Source organism: Calonectris borealis, chromosome 2 (genome assembly GCF_964195595.1).
Source record: "Calonectris borealis chromosome 2, bCalBor7.hap1.2, whole genome shotgun sequence".
NCBI classification, from domain to species: domain Eukaryota; kingdom Metazoa; phylum Chordata; class Aves; order Procellariiformes; family Procellariidae; genus Calonectris; species Calonectris borealis.
Genome location: NC_134313.1, coordinates 154,489,986 through 154,502,963, shown reverse-complemented (window position 1 = coordinate 154,502,963; position 12,978 = coordinate 154,489,986). Strand labels below are relative to the sequence as shown.

General features: G+C 36.9%; 1 protein-coding gene across 2 annotated transcripts in view; it reads right to left on the bottom strand.

Annotated features, from left to right (window-relative positions):
- SVIL (supervillin) overlaps positions 1 to 12,978 on the bottom strand; it is a 141,453-nt gene that overhangs the window by 18,412 nt on the left and 110,063 nt on the right. The window contains exons 15-18 of one of the 2 annotated variants that reach the window (XM_075144001.1): positions 4,268 to 4,418; positions 1,493 to 1,582; positions 1,324 to 1,410; positions 56 to 233 (exon numbers count right to left, since the gene is read on the bottom strand). In XM_075144001.1, the coding sequence (XP_075000102.1) occupies positions 56 to 233; positions 1,324 to 1,410; positions 1,493 to 1,582; positions 4,268 to 4,418 (506 nt within the window). The remainder of the gene's footprint in view (positions 1 to 55; positions 234 to 1,323; positions 1,411 to 1,492; positions 1,583 to 4,267; positions 4,419 to 12,978) is intronic. The other variant, XM_075144002.1, reaches the window with a different exon arrangement.

The following is a 12,978-nucleotide window of genomic DNA, read 5'->3' as shown; positions in this document are numbered from 1 at the left end:
GACCACCGCCCTTATGTCTGCATTCATAACAATGGAAAAAAAAAATAGTTCTTACTTTGGTGCATAAGGGTCAAAGATGGCATCAAAGTCCTCATCAAGGTCCAAAGGCACTGAGGAGGAAGGGAAATCCACATGGCGATAAAATTTGGAAAACGTTTCATCATCATCCAGCTTCATCACCTCTTTCACAGATTTCCCTGTAACTGTCAGCACTGTCTCTTGCATCCCAGCAACTGCAGGAAAAAAACACCTCACCCAATAAATAATCATACTGGAGTTTCTAACTCTAGAACAGGTGAACGTGGCTTGTCTGGTAGTTGTTGGGGTGGGGTTTTTTGGGGTGGTGATGGTGTTTTTTGTTTTTTTTTGGTTTTTTTGGGGGTTTTTTTTTTTGGTGTTTTTTTTTTTTTAATTGATGGAATTTGAAGGAGAGATGGTATAAAAGTCTGTTGGAAAAGAATGATAAAAACAGAGGGTAACTGCTACTCATATGCAATAATCTTTATTACAAAATGGAAATATATCTGAATAAAAAATTAGGCACTATCAAAAATGAGTTGTTTTGGTAGGGTGATACAATCATTTTATGGTCTTGTATATTCCACCTTGCCTCCCACAACATAATTCCTTCCTTTGAAAAGATCTACTAGAACTACAAGTGGAAAAGTCACTACTTAGACTAGTGAGTATGGCACAATCAATATCCTATGCTAGTGCCTCCTCTGCTGAAATGTGAATATGTTTGTTTATGGTATTTGACATTCTACAAATTACAAAAGGATTTTTGTTTTACAAATGGGAGGACACATATATGAGATGGAAACACCAGAGAACTCTAGATAACTTCATAAGTAACCAACAAGCTGTAGAAGGAAACTGTATGAGCTGCTACAGAGAGTCAGTTTTCAAAAAAGCAGTAAGGTGAATGAATTGTGCTTGGGAGGAGCTTGGTGTCCTATCTTGATTTTAATAAGATTAGACTACATTTAAAGCTGTTTCACTGTATATGGCAATATGGTTCAGACTGGCTGTGTGGTTTTAAGAAATTTTGCTCTCAAGAAGAATGTGTACATCGTGTGTAGAGAAAGAAGAAAGTTATTTCGGCATTTGTGATTTATTCTATTGTACATTTGTAATACAATAGCATAAGGCTTTTTTGTTGAAATTTAGCAAAGACCAAATCACAAAAATAAACTGTGTAAGTGCAGTCTGAACAAAGAAATACTCAGTTTCTGTTACCAGATATTTTAACTAAGAGGTACTTTAAGTGATTTACTGAAGTCGGAGGGTGGATACATTGCCACCTTTGGCAATTCTACCAACCTTTGTTATTCAGCCTTCCCAAGAACGACTCCAGCTTGTCAAGCTTCATATCTGATTCCAATTGCATATCAGGCCTGGCTTCAATTTCTAAGCAAACCAGAAAGTAAAAGTTGTTAATTGACAGGAAGTAAAAAAGCCTGAATGTATTTCAGCCATTTTAATTTCTTACCTTCCAAGGGCTTTGTAACTGGAGTGGTAGATTTCTGCCGGTTACTGAAAGGGGATGCTACTGGTGTTAGCGCACTTGGAGAAGCCAGGCCTGCGTAAGAACACAGAAGATAGGAAATGCAGTCCTGCGTCAGCCCACATTTCCAACAATGATGACAGGGGAAGCTACTTAGGGAAAGCAGACGAGCCTGGCCACTTCCTACAGTCCCTCATACTTCCCCAGCCTCCACAACTGTTGTGTTAGGGATGGCAGAGCGTACTGCCCTGCCGGCTCCTTAAATCAACAGCAGCCTCAGAAACTGTCCCCTTCACAAGAACAAAGCTTTGTTTCCAAGTGTCTGTAAGCAAGCTAACACAAGATATGTGCTTTCTCTTGAATACAGTCATTCTGCTTGTTTTCAAGGTAGCAGCAGTTCACTTGGTCTACATTTTGGACTCCAGTTCTACCACAAGCCACATTTTAAAAACATGCAACTGTTCTGAACAAAAAGATATGTTAGCAGGAAAACTACCGAGATCTTGCTTGGCACCTTCACCACCACCACCTCCTCACTCCCTTTTTTTAATTTAAACCCATCTGTATTTATACACATAGCACGATGCATCTGACCTGTGAATGCTGAACCTGGATTAAGCAGTAATTCTTGGGCCCTGTTGCGTTTTTAAGAACACGTGGAAATGGAAGTAGAAATGGAAGTCAAAGTCCCCACCATATCAAGCACTACTCCCTCCTTTTGTTGTACTCTCCTCCCTCCTTTCCAGTAACTATCATAAAGCAATTCATTCTGGACCCAGTGGATAAAATCAGATTATTTTTGTTTAGTTCTTTTCATATGAATCTACATTGCTCCAGTAAGAAAAATGGCACTCTATAGGTTTCATGTTTTTTATTAGGTAAAAAACCATACTGAAGCAAAGAATAGCATCTATTACCTCTTGTTGCCTAGACTTTCAGTAAATGGGGAAACTGTCATTTAAACTTTCTTCTAATATCGATTTTCCACTTAGCCATAGCTTACTAATTACTGACCCACATAAGTTTAAGCCTTCAGTTATTTTGATCAGATTAAAATGATATTGTGCTGGGAGAATACATACTAACCACGCTTCCACTATCTTTACTGCAACTCCTAGCAAGACATAATTGTCAAATACCACGATAGATTTAGAATATAATCGAGTAGCTTTCCCTGTTACCTAAGAGACTCAAAATTCCAGCAGGTTTTAAGTCAACTGGTAAAACCTTCATCAAGACGTATTTGAGAGGTCACAGCTCTTAAGCAGCTCTCCCAGGACTTAATCCACAAGACCACATTGAGAACTGCTTCAGATGTTGGTAAAGGATCACCTTCCAATTAGGACTGAAAAATTTTCAGCCATAAGAAGCAATTAAAATACAGCATCTGTGCACATGTATATAACAAGGATTTAATTTTGCACTGCTTTCTCATCATCTCTTAAATTAAAAACTCATCATGATAATTTATTCTTTTAGGCAACAAAAATAGCACACATCTGAATAAAATCCCACTTGGGCTACTTTTATTGATGCCACTGTCACTGGATTACCAGAATGATCGCAGTACCTGAAGAGATCCTTTCAAGGTATTTTTCTTTTCCCATTAAGAAAAAGCAAATGCTATCACCCTCTATTCCTTTCCAAAGACCAATCTATTTGGCAAAAAACCAAAAAAACCCCAAAAACCCCAAAAAATCAAAAAGCAGTCTGTGGACAACTGAACACTTTTTCTTGGTGACCCTCCAAAGTAGGTTAAACACTGACCACTGGCATTTCTAGCAGCAAAACAATGTAAGCAGCAGCTAAAATACGTTACTAATTACATCATTAATAGATGTAATTCCTAATACCATGTATCTGTTTATCTGCCAACAGAATGTGGCTTGGATTGCAAATGGAGTTACTCCCTGTTGCAATACTGCCCTCACCCCACAATGATTTTTTTTGGTGGTTGTCATTTAACTCAAGGTTCATTGTTGTGTTTAATAACCAAGTCTTGTAACAAAACAAAATTTAGTGTTCATTAACCACAAGAGATCAGTTTAGGTGTTGTCTTCGCAAAGCTATCATCTTCCCAGACACACTGCATGAACAGCTGTATTTCTACCATGTAGAGCATTCAGAGACTTCTGTCCACTTCAAAAGAATGATTGCATCTGGAAACAGTGACTGAATTCAAGAGATCTCAAAAATGTCAACATTGCTCCCTTGTCATTTCTACTCCCTGGTTCTATGCAGAAATCTGTTCAGTGATTTCTTCAGCCTAACACAACACTTCAAGTTGTTGTCCAAAACAGCATCCATAAAAATAACACGTGTTTGCTAAATATTCCCAGTGATCCTAGGAGCGGGGGAAGTGCCAGCAATAGCAACGACTAGATTTCACAACTTTTCTCTAGACAGTGCACCTGGGTTTTCAAAGAAAGAATAAATAAGAAAGAATAATCCAACTGTGCCCTCTGGGTTGTATTAGAAGGAAAAACAAAACGTATGACTGTTTAAGTGATTGACTACCACCAGTCAGATAGAGCCCAGTAATAACTGGATGGTAGTGCAACAGGGCAGAACAAAATGGATCCATACCAATGGCCACAAGAAGCTAGAACGAACAGCCTCATGACATGATATTCCGTTGAAGATAAACAGTCCTCCTCTTGCTAAACACGGATCCTGTTTCTGCATAGCTTTAGCTTGACTTTATTTTGACTAGACAGATAAGCAGTAGCTTATTTATATTAGGATCATTTCATCACTGACCTTTTTTTACCATTCGGCCAGCCACAGTGAACTGCGTGGAGTCATTGGCTGCTCCTTTACCCTTGGACTTCCAGGCTTCTTCTCGAGCTGTAATCAGATGTTTCCTTTCTTCAATGGTCATCTGACTCTCCTGGTTATCTGCCATTCTCTGCTTTTTTGGGGGAAAAGAGAAAGAGATGTTTAAAAAAATAGATAAACTGACCTGGATATAGCAAAGGACTGGCTGAACATTTCAACTGCTAGCTGTAGAGGGAAAAGAACAGGAGAACAAGCTACTGAAGGAAAGTCACAGACACAGCTTAGTGACCCTGACCCTGAGAAGCTTCATTGTCTTGCTGCCCCATTACACTGTGAAGATAAGGTTTTGGTCTCTGCTCTTTGACCTTTTCTTGAAATTACCAGCCAAGGCAAATGACATCCCTCTAAGCAAAGCAAACCATACCATTTACTCTGTGTACAATATAATTTTCCAGACTTTGTTCTTTTGAAACATGACTTGCTACACTAGTGAGATCACTAAACTGACTTTCAGCAGATGTTTTCAAGTGTACAAATCTGCAGGTGGCACAGGGAATAAAAATGAAGCAGCATAACTTCAGTTTGTGATTTCCAAATCACTCTCTTACAGTAACTCAATTCTCCAGGCAGAATTAGCAGCCTTATCTCTCCAAAGGCTGCTCACTTTACTTCCTATGTCAGCTTGCTATACTGAATTTTTTTCCAATGACTGTGATCATCTCCCTTTTTTTTTTTTTTTTAGGTCATCCTCAGCTTTCCTCATTTGCTTTAGAGGGAGCAGCCAAAGCTTGAGTGATTAGAAGCAGCTAGGAGCACTAAGTATCTTAGTGCCCTCCTAACACAAAGGATTGAAGACGGTACATTAAATAGGAAAGAAACTGAATTTACACACTCTGCTGTAGCTAGGTCAGGCCAAAGAAATATTGCTTCAATGCACTTATCTCAAAAAAGTAGCAACATTTCAGGGATTATACTGCATAGAAATCAAGTATAAAAGTATTTTTAGTCCGTGGGACTGTCAGCTCTAGAATTACTTTCAAGTGTGTGCCATTTGGCATTTGTCTTCACAACCTAGCTGTTAGAATTGAAAAAACACTTGAAAATCTAAAGCTTTATCACAGCTCTTGCTTATACAAGCACAGAGGGGAAATGAAAAAGGACCCAAACGCTTGTGAACATAAAATAAATACTCTTCTCCGTTTCAAGATACCAGGAAGAGATATAAACCCAAATATTCTTATTTATTTCTTTTCTTAAAATCAAACAGACTAAATACATCAGTCACTTTATATAAAAACTCTTGTGACTGCAAGAGGACACACCGAAATAGAGATTTCGTAGTTTTCGGCATTTACCAGGAACAGTATCCATCAGCCAGAAGAGTAAAGACAAGCCAAGAAGTGGCTTGTACAAGGACTAGGACATGAGAGCTCTCCACTCCCTCCTCTGGTTCCGTGTGCCTCTGCAGTAACGCTTGCTCTTCATTTATTAGGAAATAGTGTCTGGGCAGCTAGACACTATGACTGCAAGTCATGATAATCAAGATACAAACCTCTCATTTTTCCCTAGAAATCCAAAACGTTCAATAGAAATAAAAAGATGCAATTGTTGTTGTTGCAATATCTATTCAATATTGCTTCCTCTTCTGTAAAAGCATGTGAATGCTTTAAATAAAACACTGGAAGTGAGCTCTGTTCACTTCCCCCAATGTCCGAAGCACAGGCACCAGCTGGTAGAAAAAACCCACAGCAACATACTAAAGGAGATCTTGGCTGGAAATTAATATATACCTCAAGAAACCACAAGTGAAATTTCATACACAAAACAAATACTTTTAACTTAGTGAGGATGCTGACTTTGATTACAGTATGAGGGTAAGTGAGGGAGAGGCAGGATGAAGTAGAGTCATAAGGATTCTTTCATATGTATTATTTATAATTTTTTTTAAGTGCCAGGGGGCTTCATTTTGAATTTTGTCTCCAGCCAGTACCTGAAGCTCCAGAGTCTGCAGAACTACTGGAAATTCTGAAGACATAGACCTGGAATGCGTATGTGTTAATCCCTACACATGTAAATTGTAAGAAAGATCATGAGTAATTCTGGAGCCTTGTCAAAGGACAAAAAAGAGTAAGTAGCTGTCTAACAGTAGAAACAAACTTTTTTTTTTTTTTAATGGAAGATTTCAAGCTGCTCCGTTGGGCAAAACATCCTTGGAGTTCCTAAAAGAAAAAAAAATCAGACTGGATGCATATGTTACAAAACTCGGAGCAATTCCATATTAGATCTCTTCCTAATGCGTGAAGACTCCCACCTTCCTCTATTAATAAACAAATTAACTAAAAAAAAAAGATAAGTTGAATAGACACCGAGCAACCCATTTAATTTGCTATAAAAGTCCTGGTGAAAAACAAAAGTATATGTGATGCTTAAAAGAAAGAATAATTTACTATAGTTGGAAAACTAACATGAGCCAATGCAATTGTCAAAAGAAATTTCAGAACAATTACACCTGGTAATTGGGAGTAGTTTAGAAAGCCCTCACAACTGCCAAATGACAGCATTTATGGAGGAATGAGTTGGTCAAAGCACATTCTGGTTGGGAGAAAATATGGCAAGAAAGGTAAAACCTGACAAGCTTTTAAGTGCAAATTTTATTTCCAAGTAAAAAAAAAAATTACGACATGAAAGAAGAACAAATCTCAAATTTGTAACTGTTACATTTTGATAAGGGGAGCTAAAGACCCCAATAAAAACCCAAAACAAGAATTATTTTAGTGTATCAGGAATAAATAAAAGCTTAGGAAGACAATGATTCCAATGCTATTTTTCCATTAAACAAAAAAGGCTGTTACATTCAATGAAATATCCTAATTTGTCATGAAAAATACATCCATGTGTTCAGACAAATGATAAATTCCTAAAATGAAGTGGAACAGAAAAAGGATCAGACGAATTGGCATCCAACAACATGAAATAACTGGAATAGGAGATGCCCCAAACACACGCAGTGATTTTAAAAAAAAGCTTTGAAAATGGGAAAATGTATAGGACTGATAAAAGCGCAGATGGGGACAATATTTAGAAGAAGTAGAACTAAAGCATGTAGGCACAGGTCACAAGCTGTGTGTTGTTCCAGACACTCAGGGGAAGACTGCTGTAAGACAATCAATAAAGAATCAAAGCACAGGCACGTAATTAATGCCATTTCACATGGCATTATGGAAAACAGGTTTAATCAAAATGGTAAGTTTGATGAGATCAAGCATGATTAAATATGTTAACACAGTTACCTCTGATTTCTTTAATATATTTGACTTAATCACAGATGACATTCTGAGAGTTTTTTGAGCAATATAAAAATATCAGCGCAGCTTACAGGCTGCAAACTAGTTAACTGACTGAAAAATTATTTCTAAACAGAGAAGAGCCATGCAGTGATCTGATTCGTCCCAACTTTGATCAAAATGTTTTCATGCATGTGGAAAAAAAACACAGTTCTGCTGAGAAGACCCTCAGGATGACACCAACATACAGAAGAGTGATGAACATAAAGAAGAAATAATCGCATAGATGGGTAAAAAAAGGTTATCAGAAAAATCTGGTAAACCAGGCTTTTAAGAGAAATGTTATTTGAAAAGGGAAACAAGCAAAAAACAGCCAATTAGGAAGACAGGAAAAGATGAGAAAAATTCCCATGGAATTATCTGAACAGATAATCTGTACTGCAATAGCTCATCCATTTCCAGCCTCTACACTTCTATCCAGGATGCAGACAATTTTGAAAGGTTCCAGGAAAGGGCTAAAATATTTTTTCAAGATTTGAAAAAATCTACCTCAGATTTAATCAGATGACTATTTATTTTTACTGAAGAGAGGGTTAAGAGTTAAGTTTTACCCAGTGAGAGTAATTACACATGAAAAATTACTTAATATTGCAGTGAATTTTCTGTATGTTGACACTTTAGAATAAAGACTGCGTATTTTTCCAAAACATCTGTTTTAAGTCTTAGAAGGAGTTATAGACTCGATGCAAGAACAGTTAGAAATAGGGATTACTTTTCTCCCACTGCTTGGCTAGGTAGGATGATGATACTGGTCTTTTCTAGCACTCCCAAGACATTTCTTGAGGGTATGCACAGGCACTCTACTGCTTTTGAAGCATCAGTTCATGCTAAGGAAGGGTCCACATCTAGGCAATGCTCCATTTTGTACCCTACAATTTTCCAGTCCAAGCAGTGTCCTTTTTAGGTCACAAGAGCACAACTGAGAGTGGTCTGTTAGCATGCTGGTTTGTTGTTTTGGGTTTTGTTTTGTTTTTTGATACCAGAAATAAGAGATGGTTTTCTATGTTGAAGATTAAGACTGCCCCTATCTGGAGGAGTCCAAAACCAAGAATGAACATTAAAAAAAAAAAGTATTTTTCAAAAGCAGGATCCATTTAAAATGTTATAAATTATATGAAAGAAGAATCCAAAAAGTATCTATTTGCTTTTTAATACAAGTAACTTCTCTGGTTTAGGCTCCTAAGACAAAAAAAGCACAAGAAGAATCCAACAGCTGTACAAGTACGGAAAAGTTTCTGCATTGTTTTCCTCTGCAACTTTATATGGGTCTTGTTAGAAGGAGAAAACTCAAATGCAAATGCACATCTTCCTGTTCAAAAGTGGTTTGAGCAAAATAGAACATACTCAACTCGTGTTTGGTACAAAAACCAAAATGATTAATTGTGCCAGAAAAAAACCAAACAAATCTGTATGCACCTTGACACTATGCTAGAAGGAAGCAGCTTTCTAAGAGGGCAGGATGTAGCTCACCACAATCAATGGAAAGATGAACACTTTTTGAGTGTTCCCCTTTTAAGACAGATGGGATGAATAGCCCATTGAAGGTCCTCCTCTCATTACTGGGGGGATATTATGTTAAGCTAGACTACATATTTACCTTCTAGATACATAGACCTGATGAACTCTGTCACAACAAAATGAATAGGTTATCTAAGTAAATAGTAATAAAGCTATATTAAAACTAGAGCTTACAGAGAAGAGGTAACACTAATACATTTCAGTTACTAGCCCCAAATTTAATTTTTAATGAAAAAAAAACAGAGTAAAAGATCATCCTCAAAAACAGCTATGGAAGTGAATGTGGAAACAGTAAATATCAGTAGTCAAAATTTTTATCGTAATTCCAGTAGCCTCTGCTGTAATCATCATCCTCTGTTCTAGCAGTGAATATCTGCCCCTTGGATTCAATGCCATTACACATGCTGGTCAGAATGCTCCCCACATGTGACATACACTGTATTTTGTGGGGGAATGAAGAACCCAATGGATTTCTTGTAGTACTACAACCACAGATCTGAGCTGGGAGGCAAGGGGCAAGGAGATGTAATAATGCAGAATTAGATTTGCATAGATCTATTGAAACCATCCAGTGAACTCTCCTTGTTTTCTTGTGTTTTTCTTCAACTTGTTTCTTTGCCCACTCCTGCCTTTTCTTTTTTTACCTCTGATCATGTGAAACAGGTACTTTTTTGCTCAGATCAAGATCCAGTATTCTACTTCTGCTCAAAGACAACTTTGTTATGTAGCTCTAGCTGAAGAAAGTTTATATTTCTCATTATCTATTAATGCTTCATAAGTAAGTTCTTCAAATTGTTTATAATGGAATTGCAGAGATAAGGACATGATTTTGAGGAACACGTCACATGAAGCTTCTCTAACATTTACTGGAACAGCAGCAGAACTCTATTCCCAAGCAAACACAAAGTTAACTCTGTTGTCACAAGTTGCTTTGGGAATGTGCATCTTAGATCTGAATGTAATTTTCTGTCTTATTCCTCCCTCCAATAATTAAATAGGAAGTTTATACAGCATTTCACCTTCCATCTCCAAGGATGATGTTCATCAGAAATCAGAGAGCTTGATTCTTTCAAACTAGTACTACAGACCTTAAAGGAAGAGAGAGAGAAGCAGGAAGATGGGACAGTCAGAGAATAGAAGCAGGATATGCCAAGGTAAAAATCCTTTAGACAGGGACTACGGAAAAGCACTATGGGAAAGTAACCTCTGAACAAAAGCAGCTTGTTTTTTACAGTCAATAAATTAGATGATTTTACATCTTAGATTGTATATGCGCATTACTTACAGAGAAGCCAGGGTATACAGCATTTTATTCTAAAATAAATGCTGTGCAGTTACATATTGCTCCTTTTATATACCCTTTTTAACAACTTGCAAGTTTTCAGTGTTATAATGAATGCAATGCCTCCATTTACTTTCTCACCTATATAGCCTAACAGATACAGAATTTTTAGAAAAGCAACCATAAGAGAAACACTAGCAGAATGTATATTGAAGAAGAGTACACAGCATAGTGGCATAATACTACGTTTCTTTAAAGCGGCATTTACTAATCTGGTTAATCAGTTAAGAGGATTATTAATTTCCTATGTAAAAAAAACCTGTCAAAATGTGCTTACTTGAAATTGTTGAGCATTTAAATTGTGCAGACTTTTGCTCACCTGATTAATAGGTAGAAAAGGATGAAATTTATGGAGAGCGGGTATAACGGGAGAGTAAGTAGAAGCATATACAGGTTCCTATGACAAGGACAGAAGCAAAGCAAAGGAATTAGAAAAGAACTGAAGTATCAGAAATGGAGATGGGGGGGAAATAACTCATCTTTCCCTAATTTCTTAAAATGAAGTAAATCTGAATCTTTTAATCTTCTAGAAATGTTTTCCCTATTGGAAAGCCAGAGATCAAAAATGTCATAATACAACAGCACGTTTACCAAAGCCATTCCATGCAGGAATTAAACACGTTAGTACCAGTATCACTACAACTCAACACAGAATGAAACAGCACAGCCAGAAGATATACTTTTCATATGCTGATAATTTTTATGTCTCTGTTTTCATGCACCATTAAATTGATGAATCATGTCAACCACAATGTGAATAATTCTGCTGCAAGTTTAATCAGACCCTGCTAAATAACAAGCCATCTATTTTCTAGATGAAAGGAAAGAATGCTTACTATAACTGCGATACTCAAAAGCCATCTGGAAGGAACTGCTAAGCCCACAGCACTCAGCGAAGGTGAGCTCACCATTCTAAACAAAGCCTACAAACAACCCCTGCCTCAGAGCTGGGCTTATCCAAAGCTGATTAGACATGGCTTTATTATCTGTAATTCTTCTTCCTTTCTATAGGCTAAAGCAAATGTGGAACATTGCACAGAGTATGGCTAAATGCAGCTCGTTAGAGTGGCTCAAAATGAAGCCTAATCATTAGAGTTTCAGCTTTGATTAGAACTGGATACGAGCCCTTGGTGGATGCCAGATATGAAATGGATAAAGCTATTACCACAGCAGGAGACTAATATTTTCCCTAAAGGTCACTTTTTAAGGGCTTACCCCCTTTAAGATTTTTTTACAGGCTTCATCTCTGAGTAATTTTGAATTGACTGTTTAGCCCTAGCCTTTAACACCAAGTGCTGAGCTCCAGTTTGAACTTGCTATAAGAATTAAGTGCATTTCAAATGTCATTCACTGCTTTAATGCAACTGCAATGCAGCTGGTAATCACATTAATCAGGGACTCTGTTAAAAATGGCTGACTATAAAACAGGAATTTTCATTCCAGTAAATCTTGCTATTTTGATACTAAGGAAAGATTTTAAAGTTAGTTAATTTTTCTACCCATGAAAAAAACCAACAAACTGGAAGTCTTCCATCCAACTTCAGATGATGAATACAAATATACTAAATCCAAAATATTTTTCCCAAATAAAAGGGATTTTTTTTTTCCAGTAAGACATTCCTCAGTGCACAGTTGTTCCCCTGATGTTAGAGCTATTCTTTGAATTGTCCAAGTATGTTTTACCACACATATAAATAATTTAAGAAGTCTCACAGCTTCCAACGAATTTTCCTCCTATGTGCAGCAATCATCAAAACAGATGCTGGACTCCAAGTAAATCTCAACTTCCCCCTCATCTGTATCTCCTTGAGTTAATTCCTTAGTACCTTTTTTCCCCTATTTGAGGTTGCTCTGTCAGCTTTTCCATGAATTTTATGGTTTTTCTACAGTTTAGCCTACATATAAATGACTATAACACATTTGGAGAAATATCTCACCATGCAGACAACGGTGCAGAAGTATTTTGACTAGAAGTGATCTAACAGCACTATTTAATGTAACTATTTTATTAAGAGTATGAATCTCTCAACTTTTGTTGTTTATAAGAAATCTAAATGTACTCTAATAACTTCTCTTTTATACAGCTATGCTTCAATAATCAAATCTCCAGAACAATTTAGATAACCTTTTAAAAGAGACACACACACAAAAGAAAACCTAAAAAGGTGTCTGACTACATTAACAGGAGTGACATACTGCAACTAAAAGCTTCAGGCATTATTTTGAACCAGCAGGGCATGACAGAAGTTTACACACCCTTGCTGTCAATGCATAACTGCCATGTGTGGAAATTGTATTTTAAGTAGCTCAAAACACAGTAATCAATACAATTCCTGCATTTTTATAGCAATCCAGCAACAGAAAGCATTAAGATTCTTAAGTACATCATAGTCTCAAAGCTCTTCTACAAATAGAGACTTCAGTAGCACACTGCTTCATGGTCCTCAAAGGATAATAGCCATCACATTGATTAATTATCAATAATAGTA